This window comes from Sminthopsis crassicaudata, chromosome 4, assembly GCF_048593235.1.
Source record: "Sminthopsis crassicaudata isolate SCR6 chromosome 4, ASM4859323v1, whole genome shotgun sequence".
NCBI lineage: Eukaryota > Metazoa > Chordata > Mammalia > Dasyuromorphia > Dasyuridae > Sminthopsis > Sminthopsis crassicaudata.
In genome coordinates, this window is record NC_133620.1 from 462,662,577 (window position 1) to 462,675,808 (window position 13,232).

A 13,232-nucleotide genomic window follows, 5' to 3' on the forward strand; every position below is an offset into this window, starting at 1 on the left:
CTAAATCCGTTGCATCTCCAGACCCTGCATGTTACCAGTTATGGGGGGAGTGCTTCTGGAGGATTTGGTTTGATGTCAAGTAGGTTAAACATTACCTCAGTGATCATACTTGTACGCCTCATTGGAGGGGGAAAAAGCCGTATCGCAGGTCAGAAAGGCCAGGCCTGGGCAAAAATCGGGCTGATGCGTTGTTTGGAAAGTGCTGGCCTCGACATTCCGGGTCCCAGCTCAGTGCGTCCTCCTCAGCATTACCTCACAGAATCCCAGAATCCCCTGCTGTGCTACAAGTCAGGATTCTTTGAGCCTGTAGTTTATTGTTGTTCTTTCTAACAGAATTTTGATAGGAAGTATCTAACCATTTCTGTTGGAAGGGACTTCTGAAGTCTTACCCATACTCCAAAACCCAGAATACCAGCTGTCAGGATGATCTGACAACTGATCGTCCATCTTCTGCTTTATGACCTTCAGAGACGGGGAGCTCACTACTTTACTCCACTTTAGATTGCTCCCCTTGTTCCCTAGAACTAATCTTCTCTCTCCCCGTCTTGTTTCTTGACCTATTAACGTCAGGTCTGGGGGCAAACAACACAGTGCTAGCTGAAGACAGCTGTTCTTTTTTCCAGTTCAAAAATTCCAATTCCTTCTTGGAGGGGATGTAGGAAAACAGGGACACTGATGCATTGTTGGTGGAATTGTGAATACATCCAGCCATTCTGGAGAACAATCTGGAATTATGCTCAAAAAGTTATCAAACTGTGCATGCCCTTTGACCCAGCAGGGTTACTATTGGGCTTATATCCCAAAGAGATACTGAAGAATGGAAAGGGACCCACATGTGCAAGAATGTTTGTGGTGGCCAGAAACTGGAAACTGGGTGGATGCCCATCAATGGGAGAATGGCTGAATGAATTGTGGTATATGAATGTTATGGAATATTATTGTTCTGTAAGAAATGACCAACAGGATGAATAGAGACGCTTGGAGAAACTTATATGAATGGAGCATGCTCATGAAATGAGCAGAACAGGAGATCATTATACACTTCAACAACACTATATGATGATTAATTCTGATGGACGAGCCATTTTCAACAATGAGACGAACCAAATCAGCTCCAATAAAGCAGTGATGAACTGAAGCAGCTACACCCAGTTGGGAGACGACTCTGAACCACTACATAGAATTCCCAGTCCCTCTATTTTTGTCTGCCTGTATCTGATAGCGGCCCTTCTCTCTGTGTCCTGGTCTGATAGCGGCCCTTCTCTTCGTGAATGTGTTGTTTCCCTCCTAGATCATGAGCTCTTGAGCTCGGTGGCTTTAGAATAAGGAAGCCTTGCCATGCAGCCCAACCTGTGTGTGACCTCCAGGCTCCTTCATCAGTCAGCAAGCACGTCTTCCTGTCTGCTCTTCCTGGGCCTTTCACATGATTATACCTTTGCCTTCTCATTAATTCTGGAGGGATTATTCCCAGCCTCTCTTAGGGCAGCCTGAGGACAAATTACCTTGTGGCTCAGGTACCTTCAAAATGTGAGGAAGCAACAAGGAAAACTTCTCTTCTTCTTGGAAGTTTAAAGTTATTTTTGTTGAACCAGGAGAATCCAAGAAAAGATAAGCCCTTTGCTCGGGATGGAGGGGACAGTGAACTGACAATAGAGAAGAAATAACCACTTGGTTTTCATTTTGTTGTTTCTACAAATGAGAATGATCTTTAAACTGGGGGAGAGGGGGAGATAGACCAAAAAGTGACCAACAGGGAGTTGTTACCCAAGACCAGTGGTCCTCAAACTTTTTAAAAAGGGGCCAGTTCCCTGTCCCTCAGACTGTGGGAGGGCCCGACTATAGTAAAAACAAAAGCTCACACTCTGTCTCTGCCCCTCAGCCCACTTGCCATAACCCGGTGGGCTGCATAAACGTCCTCAGCGGCCGCCTATGGCCCGCAGGCCGTAGTTTGAGAACCCCTGCCCAAGATCAATCAATCAAAATGTGGCTCGATCTGTATGAGTGCCCGTGCTGTACTGTGCTACATGTTCAACATTCAGGGTGAATAATGGCCAAGGGAAAGGCCCAGCTTCCATTCAGCTTTCTTTGACCTCCAGCTGGAACCTTGGGATGGGGGGGACGGACATGCGGGGCGGCGCTTTGTCCCTAAACAGATTATTGGAGTTTCCCAGAGCAGCTCCCGGGACTGAGATTGGCCAGGGTCCTTGAAAGGAGCACTTTGGAAGCTGTGACATTTCGGCACTTTAGCTACAAGCCATGAGATCTAGCTCAGCTTCTTAGACCCCACAAAGGCGCTTTCTGGACTCGCTGCCAAATCAACAGCTGGTCGCACAAAAGGGGGAAGGAGAGAAGTTGATTCATTTGACTGCAGAACATCTTAACAGCTAAACTGAGCTCATTATTTGATTCCAGCCTCTAAATCCAGTCAAAACTAGTTGGATTTAAAGTTTGGTGGTTTTTGTTGTTTTTTTTAATTTTCTTTTTTTGGACAATCCTAAGGGAGCTTTCCTACCCAGAATCCTTTGGGATTGGCTGTTGCTGGGTCAGGTCCAAACCTGCCTTGGCCTTTACTCAGCACTACACAATATGGCATCTGCTTTTTGGATCATGCTATAAAAAGTAATTTTTAATAGATCTAGAGATGCAAGACCTATTTGGAATCCTGGCTTTACCACTTATTAACTGTGACCATAAATAGAAGGGACCCCTCACGGTCCATCTGGTACAGTCACTTAATTTTACAGGAAACTGAGGACCGAGAGGCTAAATTGTCATACAATTTAGCAGCAGTAAAGGCAAGTCAGCAAGCATTCATTAAGCACCTCTTATTGTTGTTGTTCAATCATGTCCCCATTTGGGGTTTTCTCAGCAAAGATCCCGCAGTTGGCCTTTTCCTTTTCCAGTTCATTTTACAGATGAGCAAACCCTGAGACAGGGTACTGAATAAAAACACATTTTAACATTGATACACATCTTTTAAATTTTGAGTTTTACTTCCCTCTTACTGAGAAAATAAACAATTTGATAAAGGTCATACTTGTGTAAGCAGCGAGGTGGTAGAGTGGATAGATCTCCAGGCTTGGAGTCAAGCTCCAACACTTCCCAGCTGTGACCTAACTCTGTTTACCTCGAGCTGGGGTAGGAAATGGCAAACCACTCTAGGATCTTTGCTGAGAAAACCCCAAATGAGTTAATAAAAATTTGGGCATGACTAAAATTACTGAACAAGGACACACGTGCAATCATTCATGCAAAACATTTCTCCATGTTAGTCATGTTGTGAAGGAAAACACAAGATTCTCCCTCTCTAAAAAAAAGAAAAAGAAATATAAAGCAAAAAAGAAAGTATGCTTCAATCTACATTCAAGCTCCATCAGTTATTTCTCTGGAGGTGGTTAGCATTTTTCATCCTAAGTCCTCTGAAACTGAATTGGATCATTGTATTGCTGAGAATAGCTAAATTTTTCACAGCTGTTTATTTCGGTATTTCTGTTATTTTGTACAAGGTTCTCCTGGTTCTGCTTACTTCACTTTGCATTTGCCTTCCAAAATTTTTCTGAAAGCATCCTACTTGTCATTTCTCATAGGACAATAGTATAACAGGATTCCCTCAATTATATACCGCAATTTGTTCAAACATTTCTCAACTGTTGGGCTCCCCTTAATTTTCAATTTTTTGCTACTACAAAAAGTGCTGCTATAAATCTTTTTGTACAATCAATTCCAATTGGTTTAAAAAAAAAAGGCTAAACAAGGGAGAATTCAAAAGAATTCAGCACATCCATGTTTGATAAACCTCCAGTCAATTTCTAGAAACATCAGGGAACAATTTGGCAGAAATTGGACTTAGACTAGCATCTTGCACCATAGTCCACAGTGAACTCAAAATGCCTATGTGACCTGAATATCAAAGCTCATACTGTTCAAAAAAAAAAAAAAATTAGAGAGAAAGTAGATTATAGGTAGTTCATAAATGTTTAATTAAACAACAGAGATGATTGCAAAAATAAAATAGATCATTTTTTTTTTTAAATTTCATGAAATTAAAAAACTTTAGCATGAACAAAGTGTATCATATATGCATACTAATAAAAATCATAAGTATCCAAGTGATATAAGCTATTTTTTTTTTTTTTTTTTTTTTTTTTTTTTTTTTTTTTTTTTTTTGCTGAGGCAATTGGGGTTAAGTGACTTGCCCAGGATCACATAGCCAGGACAATTAAGGGTCTGAGGCTGGATTTGAACTCAGGTCCTCCTGAATTCAGGGCTGGTGCTCTATCCACTGCACTACCTAGCTGCCCCAAGCTAATTATTTCTTAAAGAAGAATTGCAGACTATTAACTTTATGAAAGAATTCTTCAAATCACTAATAAGAGAAATCCAAACCAAATCAACCCTAAGGTTTTACCTCTCATCCAACAATGGGAACAGTTGACAAAAGACAGGGAATTTTCTCTATCTGAAGAGCTTTGGAAATATAATATATAATAATACATTGTTGTTAGAGCTAGGAATTGCACGACTATTCTGGAAAGCAATTTGGAATCTTGGAAATAAAATGATTAAAATGTTCATGGTTTATTGACAAAAAGTAATGTTCCATATAGACCAGAATATTTCTGGCAGCACTTCTTCTAATAGCAAAGAATTGGGAATGAAGTAAATGTCCTTAATTGGGGGAGGTGGCCAAACTAGCACGTAAATGCAATAGAATGATTCAGTGCTATTAGAAATTAAGTGTAATGATGATTGTCAACATATATGGAAGAATTGTACATGTTTGATATATGTTGGATTACTTGCCATCTAGGGGACAGGGTGGGAGGAACAAAGGGAAAAATTTTTTGGAACACAAGGTTTTATAAGGATGAATATTGAGAATTATCTATATATAGGTTTTGAAAATAAAAGGCTTTAATAAAGAAATACAGGGGAAAAAGAAAGTATAAATGTGATGAATTCAAAGAAGGTTGGAAAGATTTATGAACTGATACAAAGTGAAGTAAACAGAACTAAGAAAATGATTTATGTCAATGGAAAAAGGAAAAAGCAATTAAAATTGTAAAATTATAAGAAGTACTAATCTGCCCCCAAAGAAGTAGTAAGGAAAGATTCATCTCCACCTCTTTCCACAGTCAGGCCCCACAGATGTTAAGTATTATATAGAATATTTCAAAAGTCCATTGGTTTTGCTAGATTTTTTTTTCCCTCAATTTTGTTTTTAATTTTTTTTTTTTTAAACAAGGATGTCAGCCTGGGCCAATAAGAGAAAGGACAAAATCTCTCTATAAAAAAATCTACTTTAATTTTTTTTGGAAAGAAGAAAACAAAGCATAAAACCTTGATGGGGGAGAGGAGGACATTTGGAGAAAGGAGTAATCTTTTTCTTAAAAAAAAAAAAAAAAAAAAATACTTCGGTGTTGACGAAAATCCCCAGTTCCTTTTGGGGAGAGAATTGGAATGAAAAAACCCTGACGTTTCTTAAAGCAGGATGGTTGATTGCTGTGGTACCGGGGTTGCCGACAGCATTTATTGTTGATGTGTGTTTATAATCATTCCCTCGACCAGCAGTGGTTCAGATTTCATTGGGGGCATTCACTAGACTGACTGAGCTCTCAGATGAAAAGTAAGAACGAAGCTTTAATTCACAGGCTGCCAACAACAAACGACATCTTTCTTTCCAACCCTGAAGAGACACTGAAGGGAAACAAGGCTCCTTCCCTGGGTAGTTTCCAAATCATGATGGATGACCTGTATGTTCTCCATCTGGAGTTTGGGAGGTGCCAGTGGGCCACTACCAGGGAGAATGGGACTTCTGTGATTTCAGGGAGCAGTTGTCATTTATTCAGAGCTTGCAATGAAGGATCAGAATGGGGGCTGACCCAGGTGGCAATGGAAGGATGCATGAACACAAGTCATCAGTACAGGTTGATGTTCTTGATGCAGCCCTTCAGGACACTTAGCCAGGCCTTGGGACACAGAGACTCCGCTACACACATTCTATCCCTACACATGCATACGTCCTGGGTCTCGCTCCCTCTCTCCTCTTCTCCTTTCCCTCCTTTTACAATAATCCAATCAATCTTTTCTACTGGAAAGAGTTTACAACTAAAATACTACTGGCCACCATTTCCCGACTAATATTTTCATTCCTATCAGACTGTAAGCTCCTCGAGACAGGAACTATCCTTTCAGTGATTGTATCATAGTCTCATTGTGGAAACTGAAATGCTTTTTCATTCATTTTAATATTAAGAGGAAAGTTACAACTTGCATGTTTCCATGAAATATCCAATACCCAGAGGAAGCCTAGTGAGAGGCTAATGGCACGGGAAGACGGGGCGTTGGATGAGGAAAACTCAGGTACGGATCTTGTCAAGATTTTGAGTCAAGTCACTTAATTTCTCTAACTCAGTTTTCTCACCTGAAAATGAAGGGATTGGAATATCTGGTCTCTGGAGACACCTTTCTGCTCTGGATCCTATATTCTCTATAGATTTAGGAGTATTGACAGTGGGTGAGGAGTCCATTTATTATGAGGTCATAGAATCGTTGAAACCTACACAGGTGGCCTACCATGTTGTTGATGTCAGAGAAATGATGGGAGGGAGGGAGGCTGCGTGAAGTCACCAGCCTCATGTTCTCCTCCGGAGCCATCGGGTCCAGTGGCCAGGTGCAGGTCAGGACGTCTGGAGATGGACTGCATGCAGGGGGGACCTTGGTCTTTTTAAGTGAAGATTTAGGCGATGCCCTTGTCAACTATGTGCAAAGCTCATTGGGAAACTGTTGTGGGATAAATTAGGAAGTTTGGTCTTTTTGTATGATTTCCCCAGAAAGATGAAATCTTAGGGTCTGGACCAGAAAGGGAATTGTAGAGGCCCTGAGGGGGCATCAACTGCTATGACATGTCCCGGTGTGTGTGTGTGTGTGTGTGTGTGTTCTTGTCGTTCCTAGCTCTGATAACATTTGGGAGCTGGTTCTCTTTTCAAGAACAGGTCATACATGTTCCTGAATAACCACAGCCTCAGGCCTTGCATTTTCCAGGAGGACTGGCCATCTTGTCTCCCTGAGGTGGCTGTGCTGGAGTTAGAGGGATGGGGTCTGAATCCATGATGTTTGTTTACTTCAGAGCTTTCAGGTTTTCCTCTGAACTCTTGGTCGTCCTGCTCTTCTTCTGAATCATGTAGACAGCTCCCAAATTAGCACTTAATAAGGTGATAATTTGCTATTGGCCCCAAAGCAATTATAAATTTCATTTGTCCGCGTAATGGTTGCAAATTGGTTATGGAATAAACACGGAGGGTGAGATAATGAGAAGACAAAATGTCTGATGGGAAGCTGACGTGTTGGGGCTGGTAGTTAGGATACAGTGTCTACGTGGAGGATCTGGGCCATTCTGAAGCTTCACCATCTTCTGGCAGGCAGAAGTGTGGGCGTAACTTACTGGCTATTGGAACGAAGAGCCAGGCTTATTGTGGGCCTGGGCTGGGGCCTGTGGGTTTGCAGGGCCGGATTGTGGATGGTTGACCTACGTCCCTCTGAGCTTCCTCCCAGGGGCCAATGACGTGGCCCACTTCTGCCTCTGTTTCCTAAGCTGTAAAACAAGGGGCGAGGAGACAGTCTCAGAGGTCTCGTCCTATGGAATCAGAGGCCTGAGTCTTCCCTATGTGATGTCGTTCATTCGTTTCTTGGTCATGTCCAATATTTTATCATCCCATTTAGAATTTTCTCTGCTGGAGCAGTTGGCCATTGGAAATTCTCCAGTAAATTTGACAAGTGAGCAAACTGAGGCAAGCAGGGTGAAGTGACTTGCTCAGGGTCTGAGGTCAGATTTGAACTTGGGTCCTCCCGCCTCCAAGCCTGGTGCTCCCTCCACTGCACTTGTAGCTGCGGCTGTCCCTTGTATATTAAGGGTTCCGATTCCTCCTCCCAAACGAAGGATATGATTTACATGTCACTGGAAGTCCTTTCCTTGCACTCCCTGGACTGTCTGCTCATCTGTAAAATGGTGGTACTGGACTCGGGCCTCGGAGGTCCCTTCCAGGTGTAGCTCTCGAGTCTGGGAGGTCTGAGGGTGGTGACTTTTGTGCCCAGGGAGCTGACCGCTCACCAGCTAGCACACGCTCAGCCAGAAGGTTCATTCATTTTTCATCTTTTGAGAAGGAAAGCTCGTCCTTTACTTTCTCTTGTTCACCGGGATTTCTCCCTCAAGGGCTTCCAGTGATGGATGCATCTTCGCTCAGAGTCGGGGTTGGGAGAAGGGCAAACTCTGATAAATGGCCTCGTTCCCGTTGTCCCCCCACAGCCATCGCTGAAGCTCTCCGCCCACCCACCCCCATCCACAAGCAGGCTCACCCGGGCCTGCCCTCCCCAGCTAGGCTGCCCAGACGTAGGGGCAGGGGGGAGAGAGCCTCCCGGGGGCTGCTCCAGCCAGGCTGTGCTGGCTCCCAGAGCCTGGACCAAAGGAAGGAAAAGACCAAGGCCCCTGCTGAGAGATATGCAGCTGGTCCTAAGGGAGCCAGGCCACTTCAGCCAATGCCGGCTCAAGCATCTCCATCTCCCAGCTGGATTTCCTCGCATCTCCAACCTGGCACTTTTCACTTTCTGTTCCCTGTAGACGTGAGTTTGTGTGGGGGTTTTGAGTGGAATTCTTTTTCTTTGTTTTTGATCCATGCAGGGAGTTTCCAGAGGGGAACTTGCCAGTCGGTCAGCAGTTGGCAAGTATTTCAGTGCCTACCAGGTGGTGCAGTGGTCAGAGCTCTGGGTCTGGCGGCGGGTCTGTGGGAAAGGGTTGTTTAATAGAGTCTTGGGTTCAAATCTTGCTTCATCTGTAAAACACTGGTGTTCACCTCATGTCATTGAGCATTAATTTTTTCCCTCTGAAAAATGGGACCAATAATACCCATATGTAACAAGACCGTCATCTTATTCAATTGAAATAATGGTTGGAAAATGTTGGGTGCAAAAGCTATTATTATTATTGTTATTATTACTTAGTTTGGTCTTGCTGACAATAATAAGACCTCATTTTTTTTTTCTATTTGACCCTCAAAGAACTAAAAAAGGGTTCTCCTGGATGGCAGGTGGGGGAGGACCTTCCCTTCCTGGCTTTATAGGGGGTAATCAAGCACAAAGTTGGTCTGGGTCTCCTATACTAAGAATATGTATAACGATCCCTATACTCAATTCAAATTTTACGATTTTTCCCCATAATTAATAACATCAAACATTTAATCATTTTCTGTGAAAATTGAACTGCATTTAAATTTTGCAATTATGCTAAGAAATTACCATACTCTTTGATCTTGCTGATAGCTGCTGATGCAGTAGAGAGAGTGCTAGATTTTATCAGAAAAACCTGAATTGAAATTCAGCCTCTCATTATGAGTTCAGATACTCGTTATGAGTTCAGACACTCGTTATGAGTTCGCCTTCATCTGCCTCAATTTCCTGAGAATCTGGGAGCAGGATTCAGGAGAGCAGGCCTTGATGGGCTCAGGTAGCACTACCTCTGACCATTTAGAGCAAGGACAGCATCTGGTGGGAGCCTGAAATCCCCATTCATCTCCCCCAAACTGAAGGAACTGGGGATTTCTAAGCTGGAAAGCGCAGCACAGGCCTAAGGGTTAGAATGGAGAAGAGAGCAATTTAACCGTGTCAGGCACACTGGAAGCTGGCCAAGCATCAATCCAAGGAAATTAGATCCAATGCCCTTCAAGGCCCAGCTCCCATCCTTCAAGCTGTCTTACCTGATTCCCCACTTGCTATTACTCTTCCCCCTCTGTTCTCTCTCTTTTTTTTTGGGGGGGGGGAGTGTAGAGGGGAATACATCCTGTATTTATGGCTAATATAGAAACATATTTTGCAAAATTTCACCGGCACAATTGATACCACTTTTTTTGCCCTCTCACTGGGTAGGAGAGAGAAAATTCAGAACTTGAGACATTTAGAGTCTTGTAGAATCATTTCATATATATTATTTGTATATATACTTATTTATCTGCATTTTTCTGAGAACATGTTAAAATCCTGGTAGGCCCAAATTTGATCTTGGATGGGAACTTTGGGCCGGGTTCATCCACAAAGCCAATATGAGGGCATTCTTTTTTTTCTTTTTTTGCTGAGGCAAAAGTGATGTAAGTGACACAGCCAGGAAGTGTTAAGTGTCTGAGGTCAGATTTGAACTCGGGTCCTCCTGACTTCAGAGCTTCTGCTCTATCCACTGCGCCACCTAGCTGTCCCTAATATGGGGCATTCTTGTATATGTACAGCCCAAGCTATGAAATCTATGTGATTCAGTAAGAATCAGGGACGATAAGAAATAAATCAATTTATAAACGCGAAAAAACAATAGAAAAGTGGGTGTTTGTAATTTCCATGTAACCATTTAGCCTTCTCACTCTTGTATTCGTGCGTCTGTCGTCCTGTATGTCCGAGTGGAAGGGTGGCCGCCAGCAGCGAGCTACAATTGTGCCCGTAACTAAGAGCATCTTCTCTTCTCTTCCAGGTGCAAGTTCTTCAGCCTGACTGAAACCCCGGAGGATTACACCATCATTGTCGACGAAGAGGGCTTCCTGGGTAAGTGAGTCCGTTGCACCAGCAATGTCCGTACTCCCTGAAACAAGGGACGTGTGTCCGAGTCACTCAGCAGTCCCAGAATAGGGCCTGAGGATCTCCATAACGTTGCCTGGTATTAATGGCCTTCGCTGCTAAAAGCATTGTGAGGGTGTGTAAGTAGCCGGTCTAGTGGGAGTTCAGTCTTCAATGGGGGTTCTTCGGAAAGGATTAATCCACAAAACCTCTGAGGAAGACTTTTTCTTTTCTTTTCTTTTCTTTTTTTTTTTTTTTTCTGAGGCTGGGGTTAAGTGACTTGCCCAGGGTCACCCAGCTAGAAGTATTAAGTGTCTGTGACCAGATTTGAACTCGGGTCCTCCTGAATTCAGGGCTGATGCTCTATCCACTGCACCACCCAGCTGCCCCCTGAATCATAGACTTTCAGGCCTGGAAGTCATTTGTTACAAGGAAGGGCTCAATGGCCCCGGTGCTGAGGGAATTACACATCACTCTGGTCGGAAAACGAACAACTTTTTGAATTCTGTGAGCCAAAGGGCCTCCAGTTGTTTCTATGTGTCCCTAGCCCTGGGTTTGCCTCGGGGGACACTGAAGGGAACTCATATGTTTTCCTCATCCCTCACAAACACCCACTCTGACCTTCCAGCAAAGCCTCGTTACTGTGCCGGTGTGCTGGGCAAGCTCAGCAGGCCCGGATTTCAGCCCATTAACTCCGTGGCCAAACAGCCTCTACTCTGTTACTTATTTATTTGCACATTTAGGTGACTATATATTCAATATGGGTACTCTAAATAGTTCTATAATTATATGCAGAATAAATGTTTAAATATGTAATCAATATAAAATATTAATATTTAAGTTATAATATATTGTACATGTTACATTTATTATTTCTAATATATTATGTGTAATATAATTATATACGCCTTATGTATATATTTATATTTATGTATATATTTGTACAATTATGCATATTATATACATATATAAATATGTACAGATATATGTATGTACATTATTATTATATGTCATGATTAATAAATTAGATGTGATATGATTAGAAAATTATATTTTAGATATTTACATACCTAGAATATAAGTTCCTTGAGAGCAGGGACTGATTTATCTTTATGTTGCTTGGCCCAGTACCTGGCACGTAGTAGGTACTTGAGCAAAGCATTTGTTCCCTCCTGATACCATCAATAACCAGAACTCTGACCCACTTGAAATAACAAAGGACCAGGGGGATGGTACTCACTTTCCTGCTCATGGGAAGTTTCCACCTTTATGAGAACTAACCCCTTCCCTTCTCTCCCCAACTCTTATCCGTGAGATGCTCCAAGCCCACATGCCATCATGGTGTATCCAAGCAAGTGGGGACTGTGGAAGTCTGCTTTCTAAAGCATCTCCTTTATATTTGGTATTGAAAAGAAGGAGAAAAAAGGAAGGAAAAATAGAAAAGGGGGAGGAAAAGGGGAGGGAGGATTAGTGAATGAGGGTTCTGACACTCTTGCTATCCCTGCCACTCTGCTAAGAAATTTCAAAGGGAAGACTTGTCCCTACATTCTTTTTCCCTTGTATAGGAGTAGGGGAATGGTGTTCAGGGAGCGATGGCTTGGTTTGGGATGGAGGCTTGGAGGTGAAGGGATAGATGCTCGCGTTCCAGTAGACGGGGACCTTGGTTTTGTTCTTTTATGTTAAAGAGGGCGTGCTTGGGCGGTGAGGTGAGCCTGTGTTACCCCCAGTTTTCTGTGCCCCAGTGACTCCCAGACTCCTCGGTAGCGGCTCCCGTGGACGGAGGAGGGAGGGGAGTTTCGGGGGACCGCTGCCAGATGCTGTTTTGCTGGTGGAGGCACAAGTGTTCCACTAGAAATCAGGGACAGCAAACAGCCACATCACAGATTCTTCTGGGTCATTTGTCCTCGCTGGGAAAATCCATTAGAAGGGGAAGTTGACTCCCTTCAGGCTGTGTACCTGTCGCACCTGAGTGCCCAGGACACAGGGAAGCTGTCTCTAGCAAGATGAAAACAGGTCTGCAGGGGAGTGTGGGAGGGCGTGGGAGAGCCGCTGGTCCAGCTAGAAAACCTGGATTTTCTGCTGTTTTGCCCATGACGGGCCCCGTACACGTTGTACCTCAGTTCATCCAATTGTAAAATAAATGAGTTGGACAAACTTAATGCCAGCCAGTTACTGGTTATGGGAAATCTTTGTTCCTCAAACATTAAAAGATGATGGCTCCCTTCTCTCCCTTTCATCCCACCCACCTCAGAACTAGGGTTTCCCTTTACCTTTCCGACAGAAATTGGAGGGTGCACAGGAGAAAACAAAGCCCAAGAGGCTGTCATGGTGACCGCCTCAGCCCCAGGTCAGCAAGTTCAAATTCAGTCTCAGACACATACCAGATCACATTCTGCCTCAGTTTCCTTATCAGATGGGAATGATAAGTACTTCCTAGAATTGTGAAAATCAGATACATGTAAAGCACTTAGCCCTAGAACAAGCTTGGCTAACTAGCTAGCTTAGCTAACTCACTGAACTTAGAACTCCTGCTCTTAAACCATCCACCAGCCTCACCTGGACCTCCCCATCCCAGGGATTACAGGTGTGAATCCCATGCTTGGTCTTAGTCCTCTTAAACTCCCCTCTGCTTCTTTGATATA

At 43.3% G+C, this 13,232-nt stretch overlaps 1 protein-coding gene across 1 annotated transcript in view; it reads left to right on the forward strand.

Annotated features, from left to right (window-relative positions):
- Window positions 1–13,232, forward strand: part of CASTOR2 (cytosolic arginine sensor for mTORC1 subunit 2) — a 68,636-nt gene that overhangs the window by 35,548 nt on the left and 19,856 nt on the right. The window contains exon 2 of the mRNA XM_074264001.1: window positions 10,508–10,578. Coding sequence (XP_074120102.1) covers window positions 10,508–10,578 — 71 coding nt within the window. The remainder of the gene's footprint in view (window positions 1–10,507; window positions 10,579–13,232) is intronic.